The following is a 17,840-nucleotide window of genomic DNA, read 5'->3' on the forward strand; positions in this document are numbered from 1 at the left end:
GATGGGATCATTAATATGACACAGGTAAACAGAATCAACTAATCAGAACACAGTAAAAGTAGGTCAAGGGAAGCAAAGCAAAACACAATGGAAACACTGAACAGGCAGACATGTTACAGTCGTATAATCATCAGGGACCGTATGTAAAGCCAACAATACAAACGTGATCATCAAGCAATTTTTTTGTAACTGACCAAGTAAGAAACTTAACTTATTTCCCTCTAATTTTACAAATCAGTGCTTTAAGTATTAAAGTAGTAATTAAGTTTTTCGCTGGAAAATTGGACAAATGCAGCAATGCACCGGTGATATCACAGTAAGAAGGGTCTTAAATACTGGTCCTTCTCAAAAAATTAGCATATTGTGATAAAGTTCATTATTTTCTGTAATGTACTGATAAACATTAGACTTTCATATATTTTAGATTCATTACAACACAACTGAAGTAGTTCAAGCCTTTTATTGTTTTAATATTGATGATTTTGGCATACAGCTCATGAAAACCCAAAATTCCTATCTCAAAAAATTAGCATATTTCATCCGACCAATAAAAGAAAAGTGTTTTTAAAACAAAAAAGTTAACCTTCAAATAATTATGTTCAGTTATGCACTCAATACTTGGTCGGGAATCCTTTTGCAGAAATGACTGCTTCAATGCGGCGTGGCATGGAGGCAATCAGCCTGTGGCACTGCTGAGGTGTTATGGAGGCCTTAAGCTCAGTCAGAGTGTTGGGTCTTGCGTCTCTCAACTTTCTCTTCACAATATCCCACAGATTCTCTATGGGGTTCAGGTCAGGAGAGTTGGCAGGCCAATTGAGCACAGTAATACCATGGTCAGTAAACCATTTACCAGTGGTTTTGGCACTGTGAGCAGGTGCCAGGTCGTGCTGAAAAATGAAATCTTCATCTCCATAAAGCTTTTCAGCAGATGGAAGCATGAAGTGCTCCAAAATCTCCTGATAGCTAGCTGCATTGACCCTGCCCTTGATAAAACACAGTGGACCATTACCAGCAGCTGACATGGCACCCCAGACCATCACTGACTGTGGGTACTTGACACTGGACTTCAGGCATTTTGGCATTTCCCTCTCCCCAGTCTTCCTCCAGACTCTGGCACCTTGATTTCCGAATGACATGCAAAATTTGCTTTCCTCCGAAAAAAGTACTTTGGACCACTGAGCAACAGTCCAGTGCTGCTTCTCTGTAGCCCAGGTCAGGCGCTTCTGCCGCTGTTTCTGGTTCAAAAGTGGCTTGACCTGGGGATGTTTCTACTCCAGACTCAGTCCACTGCTTCCGCAGGTCCCCCAAGGTCTGGAATCGGTCCTTCTCCACAATCTTCCCCAGGGTCCGGTCACCTCTTCTCGTTGTGCAGCGTTTTCTGCCACACTTTTTCCTTCCCACAGACTTCCAACTGAGGTGCCTTGATACAGCACTCTGGGAACAGCCTATTCGTTCATAAATATCTTTCTGTGTCTTACCCTCTTGCTTGAGGGTGTCAATGATGGCCTTCTGGTCGGCAGTCTTACCCATGATCGCGGTTTTGAGTAATGAACCAGGCTGGGAGTTTTCAAAAGCCTCAGGAATCTTTTGCAGGTGTTTAGAGTTAATTAGTTGATTCAGATGATTAGGTTAATGGCTCGTTTAGAGAACCTTTTCATGATATGCTAATTTTTTGAGATGGGAATTTTGGGTTTTCATGAGCTGAATGCCAAAATCATCAATATTAAAACAATAAAAGGCTTAAACTACTTCAGTTATGTTGTAATGAATCTAAAATATATGAAAGTCTAATGTTTATCAGTACATTACAGAAAATAATGAACTTTATCACAATATGCTAATTTTTTGAGAAGGACCAGTATTATGACACTAACCCCACCAAACACAACAGTGGTCAAAAGTGATGTGTGGAGGTTTTTAATGTTTTTTTTAAAGGTTTTCACTTAAACCATCAAAATATGAAAGATTCAGATGTTGCCAACTGCTTTTAACTGAAAGTAGCTAAAACAGTCGCTAAATGTATGAGGATGAGGTCAAAATGGCATTCACTGATCTATATTAATATAAATATATCAGTGGGAGAGTTTTGTAATCTAAATAAGGTTTGTCCAAAAAATTTATTTTGTTGTTAGGCTTTTGAATAATGTCTCAAAAGGGGTGAGGAAGTCACTAAATCTAGTGACAAAATCACTAAATTGGTAACACTGAGAGTGACTGCAACATAAGCAGTTATTAATATTTTGTAAATCCTCTCTTGTTTTTGCATGTGTATATAATTTCTTTGTATGACAGCATGGCCAAAAATTATGACCGCGCATTTGGCATGTTTCATTCATATCATCAGAAATAAAACAACTGACTCCAAGCAAATATGCAATATGCTTACAATTTTTTTTTTTTTTTTTAATTAGCCAGTTCATTGACTTTCCAACTGACCGTCAAACTATGCTGCAAAAAGAAGCTACTTTTATGAGGACTGTGGGCTTCCTTTAAGTTATTGGAGCTGTTGATGAAACTCATGTTCACATTATTGCTCCAACTGTAAATGACGAGGCATACCAATAGAAAAGGATTTTAAAGCATCAATAATAATTTGTGATAATTTTGCACAGTGCAAAGCATTTAAAAAATACATTGTAATATTAAATGGTGTCTTTAAATGATTTTATTGAAGTGACATCAAATGATTGGTGTTGTGCTGCTGTGAGCAGGCTCACTATTGGCTGTTTCAGAGGTCAAGGGCGGCCATTTTGGGTTGACATCATTGTAGTCCTTAGTTCACAACACTTAAGTGTCCCTTCAGTCGACACTTAGGAAACAGTCTTAGACTTTACTGAAAGTTGCTTTTAGCTTTTTCATAAAATTCTCCTACTCTTAGAAAAGTCCTACTTTTTACTATTTTTTGACATTTCAAAGTCAAAGTTTAAGACTATTCTTAAGAGCATTTCTGAGAAGTTTTATACATACGGCCCCAGGGTTCCTCAAATATTACCCTGGAGGGGCAGTGCCCTGCAGAGTTTAGATCCAACCCTGATCAAACTCACCTACCTGTGATTCTCTAATGATCCTGAAGACCTTGATTAGCATGCTCAGGTGTGTTTGATTAGAGTTAGAGGTAAACTCTGCAGGAAAGTGGATCTCGTGGGCCAGATTTGAGGATCCCTGATGTATATAAACATATATATCACAGCTCTCCACATGTGCAAACAGTGCTTTTGAATCTGATTTAGAAAGTATTCAAATTGTCGAAGTGTTTACATGCTTGATTCTTTACTGTTCATGTGATTATTTCAGGTGTAAACCACCCCTTTCAATCCGAAATTGAAATTTCATTCACATCATGAAGGCTTCTCAGGCTACGTCCACACAAAGCCAGAGCTTTCCCTATCCTATCTTTTTCTCATCTCAAAAAATGTTCAGATTTATTCACTCTGGGACCCGGTTTCAAAAAATAAAGTTTCCAAATTTTTAACCACTATGCTTTTCCACCAGACAATGAATGTCCTTGGTGCATATTATTCTAAAAATAAATCATAACCAGGCAAACACAGAACATTCCCCTAACGTTTCCATATGATTCCCATTTGGTTATTCTTTTGGAACCAAATGAGAATGTTCTAGGAATGTTCCCTGCAGGTTATTTTTTGGTTTAATTTTATAACCTAAATAGAACCTTCCCTGCAGGTTGAAGTTTTACTTTTATAACCTAGAATGAAAGTTCCCAGAAGGTTATTTTTAGTAGTCATAACCATATAAACTAATTTAAAACTTTTTTAATCATAAACAAACTATTTTTGCTGAATTTCATGTCCGAGCTTTTAATAAAGTGTAGACCGAAAGTGTTCTCAGAACGTTCCTAGAATGTTCCCCTAACCTAAAGAGAATGTTCCAGGAACATTCCCGCAATGTTCTGAGAACGTTCCTAGTAGGTTCCCGGAACGTTCTCCTAACCTAAAGGGAATGTTCTATTTATGTTAAGAAAACTTTCCTGGCTAACCAACAGGGAATGTTCTTGAGAATGTTTGGGAACCCAAAACTAACGTTCACAGAACATTCTGGGAACCAAAAATTGTTAGCTAGGAATCTTTCATCAAAATGTAATAACTTCTCCAAAATAACTTTTTTGCTCTAATAACCAAGGCCACACAAGAAGGGAAAAGTAGTTATCATCTACCATATTTTACCATCCAGTCAAATCCAAAAAAATAAGATCCACCTACATTATTTTGAGCTGAACATTTTGCCTTATGAAAGTGGTTTACAAATGCTGTTGGCTTTACATCTAAAAGGCTGGGCATCTAAACAGGAAGTGAAGGAAGAGACAAAAGGACTGAAAGACAAATGTAGGATATAACAATTATATATATCCTATAATAAGTACAGTATCAATGTCCAAATAGCGGATTACTGGAATGCTGTGGAAAATGGGTTGTCTTACATTATGGCACTTGCACACTCATCTAAATTTAATATAAACAGCTCAGAGGCTCAAAGGTAATAAGAGACTTAATGAAAGAAGTGCTGTCCTTCATTCAAGGATATCTCTCCTGTGATGAGCTCATCATGTTTTTTATAGATGGAGAGAGACTGAAATAGAGGAAAGCTGAAGGAAAGTGAGAGAACGAGGGAGGAGAAGGGTTGTAATTAAATAAGAAGATGCGGGAATGAGAGCGATGGCAGTGTGCTGCATGTTTCCCTTGTTCATTAGATTTGCGAGGTGTCACTTAGTGTGACGGAGAGCCCCGAGTGACAGCGCTAGTTTCATTATTTACAGGCACATTTATTAAAGTCCCGCACACACATGCTCGAGAGTCTCCAGCCGCATCCGTGCGCGGGCAGGTGGAGCAGGGTAAGGCGAATTTAAATGGTCTATCTCTCTTCCTACGCAAGCTGGCTTTAACAGAATAAGGCCAGGGGAAGAAAAAGAGACACACTTACGTACTCATGCAACTCAGCAAAAACTTGCAGTACACTGCGTGAAATTGCTGAGAGAAGCTACCTCCTGCTTCATATGTATTCTTAGGTCTCAGTTGAAGAATCACTACCTCAGCAAGAATCTATTGTCTTACGAAAGTATTGCAGATGGACACTTCATCACTGTACACTAATTCTGGCTCTGGCCCAGACTCTGTTACACTAATATCATACTCGCACCAGATAATTTATATATAATATACAGCACTAATGGGTTTAGCCACGACCCTGAGCTGGATTTAGATACGGTGGCAGGTGGCCGCTGCCCAGGTGGCTGTCGTTTGTTTGTCAGGTCTGACCTTTGATATGTATCACCGCAGAAATGTGCTGTCAGGCCTTGGCTTTTCTCTTGGCACGTGCTCTCAGGAAGCTAGCAGGTGCTTTCAGAAATATCACATCCTCAGAGTTTTTTAGATTTATTCTACCCAAATTGTGAGCTTGCAATCAATGGAATAAAAAAACATAATTGTGACTTTATTTTTGCAATTTAAAAATGTAGGTATTTTCTTACAATTTACATTGAAATTCTCACATTTATTCTCGGAATTCTGATTTGGCATCTCTTAATTCAGATATTTTTCTCAGAATTAAGAGTTTACTTAACTGTTTTTGAACAGTTAGATTTTTTTGTGTTTTTTAAATGCTCACCAAGATAAAAAAAGCAGTAATATTGTGATTTTTTTTTTTTTACTATTTAAAATAACTGCTTTCTATTTGAATATATTTTAAAATGTAATTTATTCCTGTGATCAAAGCTAAGTTTTCAACATCATTACTGTCACATGATCCTTCAGAAATCATTCTAATATGCTGATTTGCTGTTCAAGAAACATTTATTATTATTATTAATATTATTATCAATATTTAAAACAATTGAGTACATTTTTTCAGGATTCTTTGATGAATAGAAAGATCTAATGATCACCATTTAACTGAAATAAAAAGCTTTTGTAATATTATAATACTTAATTCTTTTTTTTAGCAAGGATACTTTAAATTGATCAAAAGTGATGATAAAGATATTTATGTTACAAAAGATTTCTACTTTAGATATATGCTGTTTTTCTGAACTTTCTATTTATCAAAGGAACCTGACAAAAATTCTACTTTCTAATATTAAATGTCTTTGAGCAGCAATCCAGAAAATTAGAATGATTTCTGAAGGATGATGTGACTGGAGTGATTATCCCGATCCCGCCCCCCATCTTTTATCCTCTTCGTTTCCTGTCACTTCTGATCTGTCCTTTCTCAATAAAGGCAAAATGCCAAAAATAAATCTTAAAAAAAAAAAAAAAATATATATATATATATATATATATATATATATATATATATATTCAAATATATTAGAAAACTGTTATTTTAAATAGTATTATTTCTAAATTTTGCCATGATTTGGATCAAATAAAAACATTAAAAATCTTGCTGTTCAAATACTTTTGACTGGTAGTGTACATCTAACAGTTCTGACTTTTTTTTAGAATGATGAGTTTATATCTTGCAATTCTGACTTTTTTATCTGAATGGTGAGTTTACATCAAGCAATTCCAATTTGTATCTAAATTTTGAGTCTTGTGGCTGAAAGGGTCTGTATTATGAAATGTATTACAATGATAAAATGTTTTGTACATTCCATTTTCTAATCACATTAATGCACAAAATCACATATAATAAAATTCTCACAAAACAGCTGATGTTAATTACAGCTGTAAGATTTCAACTCATAATTGTGAGATAAAAAGTCACAGTTACCTTTTTATATTTTTTATATAAAAGACAATAAATATGGAATAATATGGAAGCCTATTTGTCAACAGCCATTATTTTTGGCACAGAAATTACACACTTCGAATAAAATCATTTTAGTGAGTTGTATTTAATTAAACTAAAAGCAAATGAGACCCTGGACCACAAAACCAGTTATAAGGGTCTTTTTTTTTTCATTTGGCTGAGATTTGAAAATCTGGAATCTGAGGGTGCCAAAAAATTCAAATACTGAGAAAAATGCCTTTAAAGTTATCCAAATGAAGTTCTTAGCAATGCATATTACTAATCAAAAATATCTTCATGGAGCATAAACTTTACTTAATATCCTAATGATTTTTGGCATAAAAGAAAAATCAATAATTTGTACCATTTTTGGCTATTGCTACAAATTTACCCATGCTACTTAAGATTGTTTTTGTGGTCCAGGGTCACAAATATTTTATATAACCTAGAATTCTGTAGAAAGCACTGACACACATAAGGTGCGATTACATTTACTGTAATACAGCAATTTCACCAGCAATCCAAGCGATTAGGCACAATCGAGATTCAAGAAATCTGCTTGGTTTAAAAAAGTGACTTCTACGTGTGCTGTGCTTCATAAATCACTACTACAGTTGACCCCTTTTTGCCACAAACTAATATGGGAACTTACTTTTTTCCCTTCTAATTCTTTTTCTTCCTTCATTGCTTTATCTTCTCTTTCCTCTCTTCTCGTCTGATCACTGTACACCCACCTCTCAGGTAAGAATGATATTTTTGGAGAGATGATTCATCTGTACGCCAAACCCGGGAAAGCCAACGCAGATGTTCGAGCGCTCAGCTATTGCGACCTCCACACCATCCAAAGAGAGGATCTTTTGGAGGTTCTGGACATGTACCCTGAATTCTCAGACTACTTCCTGTCCAATCTGGAGCTCACGTTTAACCTGCGTGATGAGAACGCCAAGGTAAAGCAGCAAGCTATAAGTGTTTTTAGTGTTTTGAAATGTGACCCTGGACCACAAAGGGTCATTTTTTTTTAATTGAGATTTATACATCATGTGAAAGCTGAATGAAAAAGCTTTGATGTATGTTTTGTTAGGCAGAAATACAACTATTTGAAAATGTGAGAGTGCAAAAAAAAAAAAAAAAAAAAAAAAAAATATATATATATATATATATATAGAGAGAGAGAGAGAGAGAGAAAATCACCTTTAAAGTTGTCCAAATGAAGTTCTTAGCAATGTTACTTATTAAAAAAATTAAGTTTAGATATATGTACAGTAAGAAATGTACAAAATGTCTTCATGGAACTTGATCTTTACTTAATATCCTTATCTATATTTTGGCATAAAAAGAAAAATGTATAATTCTGACCCATACCATGTATTGTTGGCTATTGCTACAAATATATCCGTGCTACTTAAGACTGGTTTTGTGGTCCAGGGTCACAAATAAAAAGATGAAATGTTCCATGCTAACATTGAATACATAAATCACCCTCAACACTCCACGCCAGACGCCACTTTATTAAACATCCCTATATGACTTTATTAATCCTATAGGGACAATTTACTGTAGTTTTGGGCATACAGAGTGGACACTGAGGTACAAGTGAGGACATGATGGTGTAGAGCAGGGATTTTCAAATCTTGCTCACAAGATCCAATTTCCTGCAGAGCTTAGCGCTATCCCTAATCAAACACACCTGAGCATAATAATCAATGTCTTTAGGATCATTAGAAAGTTACAGGTAGGTGAGTTTGTGAGGGTTAGATCTAAACTCTGCAGGAAAGTGGATCTCACGAGCCAGATTTGAGGATCCCTTGTGTAAAGTAATGTTATAGAAGTAGAATGGCTTATAAAATATACAGTGGACTATGCAATGAAATATACTGTGCAACCATTTCTGTAGATAAAAATAGATTATGAAGGAAACGGCTGATGTTGGCAACCCACATTTAATTTGAATAATGCTCAATTAAAGGATAACTATTGCCAAAATGCAACCTGGGCTGTTTTTTTTACTGTAAACGAGACAAACTTATATCTAAAAGCATAATTACGACAAACGAGCCGTTTTTGAGATTGACTGTGATTTCGTTTTGTGGTCAGTGGCCGGTGAATGGGAGTACTAAGGGCATAACTTTGAGCGCATCAAAATTGATATTTTTACAACACTAAGAAGGCTCAACACAACATGAAACTTTGCTCGAAGTATCGCCTGGGTCTCTACACATGAACTCGAGCATTGAGAACATTGTTTGTGTACACAGAGTTTACTAAAAAGAATGGTTTTGAATAACTCACTTTCACTGTTTGGGTTTCCACTCGCAGCCATCTTGCCAGTCAAGAGGTGTCGGTCTCCGAATGTGAATGAATGGACTCGATAGGACGAAATATTAGGCTTATATGAGGCTCTTTTTAATTTACAACTAGAAGGTTAATATTGTTTTTCACTTGCGACAAAACAACGAATTAGCCGGGCATTTATATGGAAATATGCTTTAGGAGCTATCCATCTTTACTCTCCTCGCATTCGGAGATCGACACCTCTTGACTGGCAAGACGGCCGCGAGCGGAAACTCAAACAGTGAAAGTGAGTTGTTCAAAAACTTTCTTTTTAGTAAACTCTGTGTACACAAACAATGTTCTCAATGCTCGAGTTCATGTGTAGAGACCCAGGCGATACTTCGAGCAAAGTTTCATGGTGTGTCGAGCCTTCTTAGTGTTGTAAAAATATCGATTTTGATGCGCTCAAAGTTATGCCCCTAGAACAGCGGTTCCCAACCGGGGGGTCGCGACCCACTAGGGGGCCTCAGTGATCCTCCAGGGGAGCCGCAAAATTTCTTAAAATTAATTTAAATATTATCATATAATTGTTTAATTTCATTATTAATGTGCTAAATGAAAATAATAAAAGCACAGCCTCTCTCGTGTTTATTGCTTCAGACTCACCGCAGCAATCCTCATCGCACTGACTGAATGGCGCTTCCAAACTTCCAAGTGAAACACTGTTCGCAAACTAATGTTACGTCTCTCGGCTGCATGCATGAAGCAAACCGTCGTGCTAATTTAAAGGTAAAGGCGATTAGTGTAATAGCGAACTTGCGCGTGCCAAATGAATAACACTTGTGTAAATCAGAGTCGTACATTAGACACGCATAAGTCCACAATTGATTCACAAACTACGCGCGTTTTCGGGGTTCTGATCCCTATCGTATTTTTGCGTGAAATTTCAAAACATTTTCCTAGTTGTCCAAATTATTGTCCTGTGAGTGTTTTATAATGGATGCTCACCCATTAGAAGAGGAGTGAGGCTCGGTGTTTATGAGCATCAGGTGCGCACTGACAGAGTTCAGTGATCCCGTCTTCGTGGAACCTTCACATCGATGTGTTTCAACAAATTTTGAATGTATTTGCTGTAGTTTGAATTCGTGTATTATTTTTTTAGTTTGATACAAACAAGTAGCTATTTAGTCAGTCAAGTTCAAAGGGATAGGTTTAGTGGTCTTTTGGTATCTCCCTGTTGTATGGCAGGTTCACTTATTTAAGAAAAAGTACTCTGAAGTTGTAAAGAATGTCTAAAGTAAAGAATTCAGGAGTTTTTAATCTGTATATAAATATATAAAGTTTTAATTTAAAGTTTGTTTGAATTTTGAAGTTTTTTTTATAACATGCAGTAGAATAATAATAAGCCAAAACAAATGTGTTGGTTAATAAAAAAGGTTTAAAAATAAATACTTTTCTCTTTACTGCGAAGTACAGTAGGACATGTCAGGCATAGGGGGGCCTTGCAAAATTGACCGGAGAAGGAGGGGGGCCCCGGGGTGAAAAAGGTTGGGAACCCCTGCCCTAGAACTCCCGTTCACCGCCCATTGACCACAAAACGAAATCACGGTCAATCTCAAAAACGGCTCGTTTGTCGTAATTATGCTTTTAGATATAAGTTTGTCTCGTTTACAGTAAAAAAAACAAAAACAGCCCAGGTTGCATTTTGGCAATAGTCCTTTAAAATTCATTATCAAGTAACTAATAGCGAATGAAAAAAATGGAGCCTTTGAATATTGTTGTAAAGTAAATGTATAGTTAAATTACCTCCATTACTGTACATGTACAGTCAAACCAAAAATGATTTAGACACCAGATATCATTTTTGATATTTTTTTACTAGTGGGGGCAGAACACAGTAGTTTATTTATGTAAGTAAGGATAGCAAAATAAATTATAAAGATAAATTATACTCAAAAATTCTACCAGTAAAACTGATTAGAATTTGAGACCAAAAATTATTCAGACCCTTTGACCAGACCATGTTTTGCTTCAATTGCTAATGCGACCTTTTTACACCACAGACTGAACAAAATTAAGCATTGCTTGGTAATTGGCCAACAAAGTGTTGATAGTTGTGTAATTATTGTCATACTAACAGTTGTCTAAATTTTTGGTTGATTGTAATACATTACATACCTTTCTATCAAAGTTATCTGACATTATCAAGATGAATTTGTTCTGACATAATTTAGAAGAGTTCTTGTCATATTTTATTACCATTTTCTAAACTATAGCAAATTGTGATAATGTGAGAAATGTTGAAGGTGTCTGAATACATTTTGTTTTACTGTATTGTCGGTTTATATATGTAGCACTTTGGTTCTGTAAAGCTTACATTTCGTTCCTTTCGACTTGTTTTTTGTGACAAAGAGACTGAAATGTATGTTGTTACTCTCATCGTCTCTGCTCTCTGGTGAGCTGTAGACCATTGATTCAATAGAGTGGATGTCAAGATTTTCAGCAAATGACTTTTGGTCTGTTCCTCTTGGCATAAATTACTTTGATGCTCTTCTCTCATCGTTAAATGTAAAGAATGTTCTGGATATTCTTCAGCAAGTCAGCTTTTTTGTTCCAGAGAAGAAAGCCAATCTGTTTTTCCCTCCCTAATGTTGCTGCAGTAAATAAAGTTAGTGTCCGTTTAATGCTGTGCCTAATGTGATGATGCCTTGTGTGTGGCAGGGAGCCACAGCTCCTCAGAGGAACCTTTACACGGCCGTGAGCGACTCAGAAGACACAGAAGACCCTGACGTCAGGACCAAACCCTGCTTCAAGAGGGACCGTTCCGCAGGTCAGGACCTTCTCCTGTTCTGCTCGCATCCTTCTTTCTCTCCTCTTCTTCATTGTTCTCTCCTTTGTTTCCCTTCCCCCGTCACCTCCCCTCCTCTTTCCACCCGTCTCTTTTCTCTCCCGCTGGGTTTCAAGCTGTTGCCATGGTGATTGTTGGCCACAGACAGATGTTTGTTATTGTGTGGTTGCACAAGCCAGATTTCACCTGAACGGTCAAGAGCCGTTTTATCCCCCGTCCCTGTGTAACCTGCTGTTTGGATTATTCATCCCAGCCAAATCTCTTACTCTCTTGCTGGCTCATTCCTCCCTATCTTTTTTTCTTTGTTCAAGGTGCAATCCGGAGAGTGACCGTGAGAAGCATGTGTGTAATTCAGCGAGGACTTTGTGTTCCCTCAGGTTCTCCGAGCAGACCGAGCGGGACAGAGAGGGAGAGGGGAAAAGATGGAGAGGTACATGCATTACCGGGAGAGGAAGAGGAGGAGGAGGAAGATGATGAAGAAGAGGAGGGTGAGGAAGGGACAGCGAGGCCTTTGAATCAATCCATCCCTGTCAACCTGAACACCATCCCTGACACATACTCTAAAGATTGTGATGAAAACAATCTGTTTCACAAAGGTATAACCTTATTCTAAAGGTATCCCTACAGTAACACTTTACTTGAAACATATCATGTAATGCTTTATCATTCAAATTGTAATTCATTGTTCATTTTAAATAGTTAGATCTTTTTTTGCATCTTGTGACATATTTGCATAGGGTTATGCCCATATATATCGTCTACGATAATATCGTAATTGTTGTTTACAATATGCGATTTCATTATTACGTATATCGCAAAAACCAAACCAAAACACACCCAGAGAGTGCACGCATACACTACATGATGTATAAAAAATTTGCCCACAATTCAAAATAAAGGGGGCAAAATGCCCTTGTGTGACTTTAATATGTCTTTTATATTTATATCATCTAGTATAATTGATATATCACACAAAGAGAGAAGTTTTTCTCCAAATATCAGCACGATTGCAAATGTGATTTGATAAACAGTTAAATAAATATAGTTAATATTAAGTGACTTACATTTTAGATACAACAGTTCTTGTTTTTGCTTATTTTGACAACAAAAATAGTTCCAAACAAAGCCACAGCAGAACTGTTTTGCATCTCTGAGCAACAAACAACTGTGTTTCATTATTAAATCAATTAGCCGTTTGAACAAATCGGTTGAATGAATGGCAAATTTTTTTGGCGAATTTGGGTTTATATTTAAAGTATATTTTAACAGTTTACCTCCAGAACATTTAAAATATGAAGATATTTTGTAAATTTCGCAATGCTAAGAACTTCATTTGTGTTTTGTTTCGCTGAGCAACACGACAGTCCTTCGTTGCCGAATCAATCAGACGTTTGAATTAATGACTCAATGACTCACTCTTGAAGAGATTTTTTTGGCGAATTTAGGCTTATATTTGAAGTCATGAAGTGATCTAACTTTTTTGCCGATTTTAGGTTTATATTTAAATTATATTTTTCCCCTTTCCCCCAAATCATTTGAAATATGTGACCCTGGACCACAAAACCAGCCATAAGTTGCATGGGTAAATTTGTAGCAATAGCCAACAATGCATTGTATGTGTCAAAATTGATTTTACTTTTATGCCAAAAATCATTAGGATATTAAGTAAAGATCATGTTCCATGAAGATATTTTGTACATTTTTTGTAAATTTTGCATTGTTAAGACCATATTACATATTAAGACCAAGATGGCGGCGTGTACATATCGCGAGGCTCAGTGTCTCTCCAGTTTCTGCAAATTTGCAGTATTTTACCTGCTCATCTCGGGTCTGTTCATACCGAACAGTAGTGCCTTTACATCGTACACCCGACAGGAGCTTTTGGATATTGGTTTGTACATTCCCGACAGTTTTATCAGTAATATTCGACTCGTCCCTGAGATCGCTAGGACACCCGAAGCTGCGCACTCTACCCGGCCGGGCGGAAGTGCTCGTAGGCGGCGTCGAGACCGTAAACAAAGACGGGGGAAGCGCAAAGGACTAAGAGCTAAGCTAAAGCTAACACCACACTGGCTCTCTTTACCCAGCATTTTCCTCGCTAATGTACGGTCGCTGGTGAACAAAATGGACGAGATTCGACTCCGCATCAACCACAGCAAGAGACTTTTGAACTGCAATATTCATGATCTTCACTGAAACATGGCTAAACAGCGATGTATCGGACAGTGCTATTGCTCTAACTCAGGGGTCCCCAAACTAAGGCCCGGGGGCCGGATGCGGCCCGCCCCCACATTTGGACTGGCCCTCTGAACAATGCAAGAGACATATTTCGAAAATGTAATTTTAAATATGTTTTACTTATATCATGTTGGTATTTGATAAAAAATTTGGCTTTCAAACTAAAATTTCCCTTAGTTATTAACATAGTCTAATTATTTGTTAAATTCACCAACAGAATGGTACATTCAACGTAATGTGTCATCGCAATCGAACAGGTGATGCACGAGGCAGCTAGAAAATTCAGAGCGATGACAAAATGACTCAATAGCATTTGAGGAATTTGACGTGTGATTCAAAAAACACAGTGGACCAACAGCAGCAGATGACATTACACCCCAAATCATGACAGACTGTGGAAAATTAACACTGGACTTCAAGCAACTTGGGCTATGAGCTTCTCCACCCTTCCTCCAGACTCTAGGACCTTGAAACTTGCTCTCATCTGAAAAGAGGACTTTGGACCACTGGGCAACAATCCATTTATTCTTCTCCTTAGCCCAGGTATGATGCCTCTGACGCTGTCTGTGGTTCAGGAGTGGCTTAACAAGAGGAATACGACAACTGTAGCCAAATTCCTTCACATGTCTGTGTGTGGTGGCTCTTGATGCCTTGACCCCAGCCTCAGTCCATTCCTTGTGAAGTTCACCCAAATTCTTGAATCGATTTTGCTTGACAAGCCTCTCAAGGCTGAGGTTCTTTCGGTTGGTGTTTTTCTTCTACACTTTTTCCTTCCACTCAACTTTCTGTTAACATGCTTGAATACAGAACTCTTGTTTGGCAATGAATGTTTGTGGCTTACCCTCTTTGTGAAGGGTGTCAATGATTGTCTTCTGGACAACTGTCAGATCAGCAGCCTTCCCCATGATTGTGTAGGTCCTTCTCCACAATCTTCCTCAGGGTCCGGTCACCTCTTCTCGTTGTGCAGCATTTTCTGCCACACTTTTTCCTTCCCACAGACTTCCCACTGAGGTGCCTTGATACAGCACTCTGGGAACAGCCTATTCGTTCAGAAATTTCCTTCTGTGTCTTACCCTCTTGCTTGAGGGTGTCAATGATGGCCTTCTGGACAGCAGTCAGGTCGGCAGTCTTACCCATGATTGCGGTTTTGAGTAATGAACCAGGCTGGGAGTTTTTAAAAGCCTCAGGAATCTTTTGCAGGTGTTTAGAGTTAATTAGTTGATTCAGATGATTAGGTTAATAGCTCGTTTAGAGAACCTTTTCATGATATGCTAATTTTTTGGGTTTTCATGAGCTGTATGCCAAAATCATCAGTATTAAAACAATAAAAGACTTGAACTACTTCAGTTGTGTTGTAATGAATCTAAAATATATGAAAGTCTAATGTTTATCAGTACATTACAGAAAATAATGAACTTTATCACAATATGCTAATTTTTTGAAAAGGACCTGTATATCTTTAAATATATAGCATTAAAAGGTATAAAAAATACAGGTAAAATCATAACAAAATAATAATAATAATAGTAGCCAGTCCGGCCCATGGAATTTTCTTTTATAAACTGACCCGGCCCCCCATTAAAGAAAAGAAAATTATGTGGCCTGCTCAGAAAAAAGTTTGGGGACCCCTGCTCTAACTGATCACCACACATTCCGGGCAGACAGAGCGGCAGATGACTCCGGTAAGACCAGAGGCGGAGGATTGTGCATTTATGTTAAAAAAGCTTGGTGCACGAACTCTGTTGTTATTGGGAGACACTGCTCAGCTAACCTAGAGTTTCTCATGGTTAAGTGTAGACCGTTTTATCTGCCGTGGGAATTCACCTCCACCATAATAACTGCTGCTTACATTCCTCCTGACGCTGATGCCAAGCTTGCTATGAATGAACTTCATGCGGCCATCAGCAAACAACAAACTGCTCACCCGGAGGCTGCATTTATTGTTGCGGGGGATTTTAATCACTCAAACTTAAAGACAGTACTCCCCAAATTTCACCAAAACATTTTCTGTCACACCAGAGGAAACAAAACTTTAGACCATGTATACACAAACATGGCTGAAGCTTATACTGTGACCCCCCCTCCCCCACTTGGGACAATCTGACCACCTTTCTTTGTTCCTCACCCCCAAATACTCAACCCTCATCAACCGTGTGAAGCCATCAGTGAAGACCATCAAAGTATGGCCAGCGGGGGTAGACTTCACACTCCAGGACAGATTTCTACACACGGACTGGAGTATGTTTGCTTCTCAGGCCACCTGTGGCTCTCACACGGACATTGACAGCTACACTTCATCTGTTCTGGATTACATCAACACCACCATAGACAGTGTTACAACACAGAAACAGATCACAACATACCCAAATCAGAAGCCATGGATGAACAAGGAGGTGCGTCTCCTGCTGAAAGCACGCAACACTGCCTTCAGATCAGGTAATGCACAGGCCTACAGCACTTCCAGGGCAAATCTGAAGAGGGGCATCAAAAAGGCCAAGCACTGCTACAAACTTAAGCTAGAGGAGCACTTTTCTAACTCTGACCCTCGACGCATGTGGCAAGGCATTCAGGCCATCAGCGATTACAGACCCAGCCACTCCACCCCCACAGCCACTAATGTCTTCTTCCTGGATGAGCTTAATGACTTTTATGCTCGCTTTGAGAAAGACAATAAAAAGACTGCCACCAAGTCAAGTCAAGTCAAGTCAAGTCAAGATTATTTATACAGCGCTTTTTACAATACAAGTTGTGTCAAAGCAACCTTACAGTATTAAAATAATAAAATAAAATGTCAATAATAATGCAAGAGTTCCATATTGCAACAAAGTCAAATTGGGGAGGACTCATCTGGTTCCCATGGCCTTGTGCCGGTGGCCGTTTAGGGTAGGAGTTCTTTCTTGATGATCTGTCTCTGGGGCTCATCTAGTTGACAGGGTATCCACTGACATTCGGCTGTAGGTGTTGATCCACCATCTGCTCTAGGATTGGACTGGAACCGGGGGACTGCAGTGACCATCTGATCTGGATACGGACTGGATCTGGTGGCTATGGTGACCTGGGAATAAGAAACAAACAGACTAATATTAATGTAGATGCAAGAGTTCCAAGTTGCCACAAAATCAGATTGGAGAGGACTCATCTGGTTTTCGCTGTCTTGCGTCGATGGCCGTCTAGGTGATGAGGTCTTCACTGATGATCTGTCTTTGATGTGGTCTCTGCTGACATTCAGGTCTGTAGAGGATATCTCTGGGTGCTGATGGGCACGGACTAGATTCGGGAGACTGCAGTGACCGTCTGATCTGGATACAGGTGGCTACGGTGACCTCGGAATAAGAAGGACAGATACTAATATTAGCGTAGATGCCATTCTTCTTCTGATGCAATGAGTACATCAGGTGTTATAGGAAGTGTCCCTGGTTCTGGTTGACCTAAATAATGCAGCCTAACAATCCTTTAACGGATTTGGATTATGAAATGTATTAAGTGTAGGCCAGGTTAAAGAGATGGGTCTTTAATCTAGATTTAAACTGACAGAGTGTGTCTGCCTCCCGAACAGTGTTAGGTAGATTGTTCCAGAGTTTGGGCGCTAAATGTGAAAAAGATCTGCCGCCCGCAGTTGATTTTGATATTCTAGGTACTATCAAGTTGCCAGAATTTTGAGAATGCAGCGGACGTGAGGGACTATAATATGATAAGAGCTCGCTCAAGTACTGAGGAGCTAAACCATTGAGGGCTTTAT

General features: G+C 38.2%; 1 protein-coding gene across 1 annotated transcript in view; it reads left to right on the plus strand.

Moving 5' to 3' along the window:
• kcnh7 (potassium channel, voltage gated eag related subfamily H, member 7) overlaps window positions 1-17,840 on the plus strand; it is a 127,180-nt gene that overhangs the window by 95,618 nt on the left and 13,722 nt on the right. Inside the window, 3 exon segments of the mRNA XM_073851426.1 lie at window positions 7,486-7,691; window positions 11,737-11,845; window positions 12,241-12,459. Coding sequence (XP_073707527.1) covers window positions 7,486-7,691; window positions 11,737-11,845; window positions 12,241-12,459 — 534 coding nt within the window.

Source organism: Garra rufa, chromosome 12 (genome assembly GCF_049309525.1).
Source record: "Garra rufa chromosome 12, GarRuf1.0, whole genome shotgun sequence".
Lineage (NCBI taxonomy): Eukaryota > Metazoa > Chordata > Actinopteri > Cypriniformes > Cyprinidae > Garra > Garra rufa.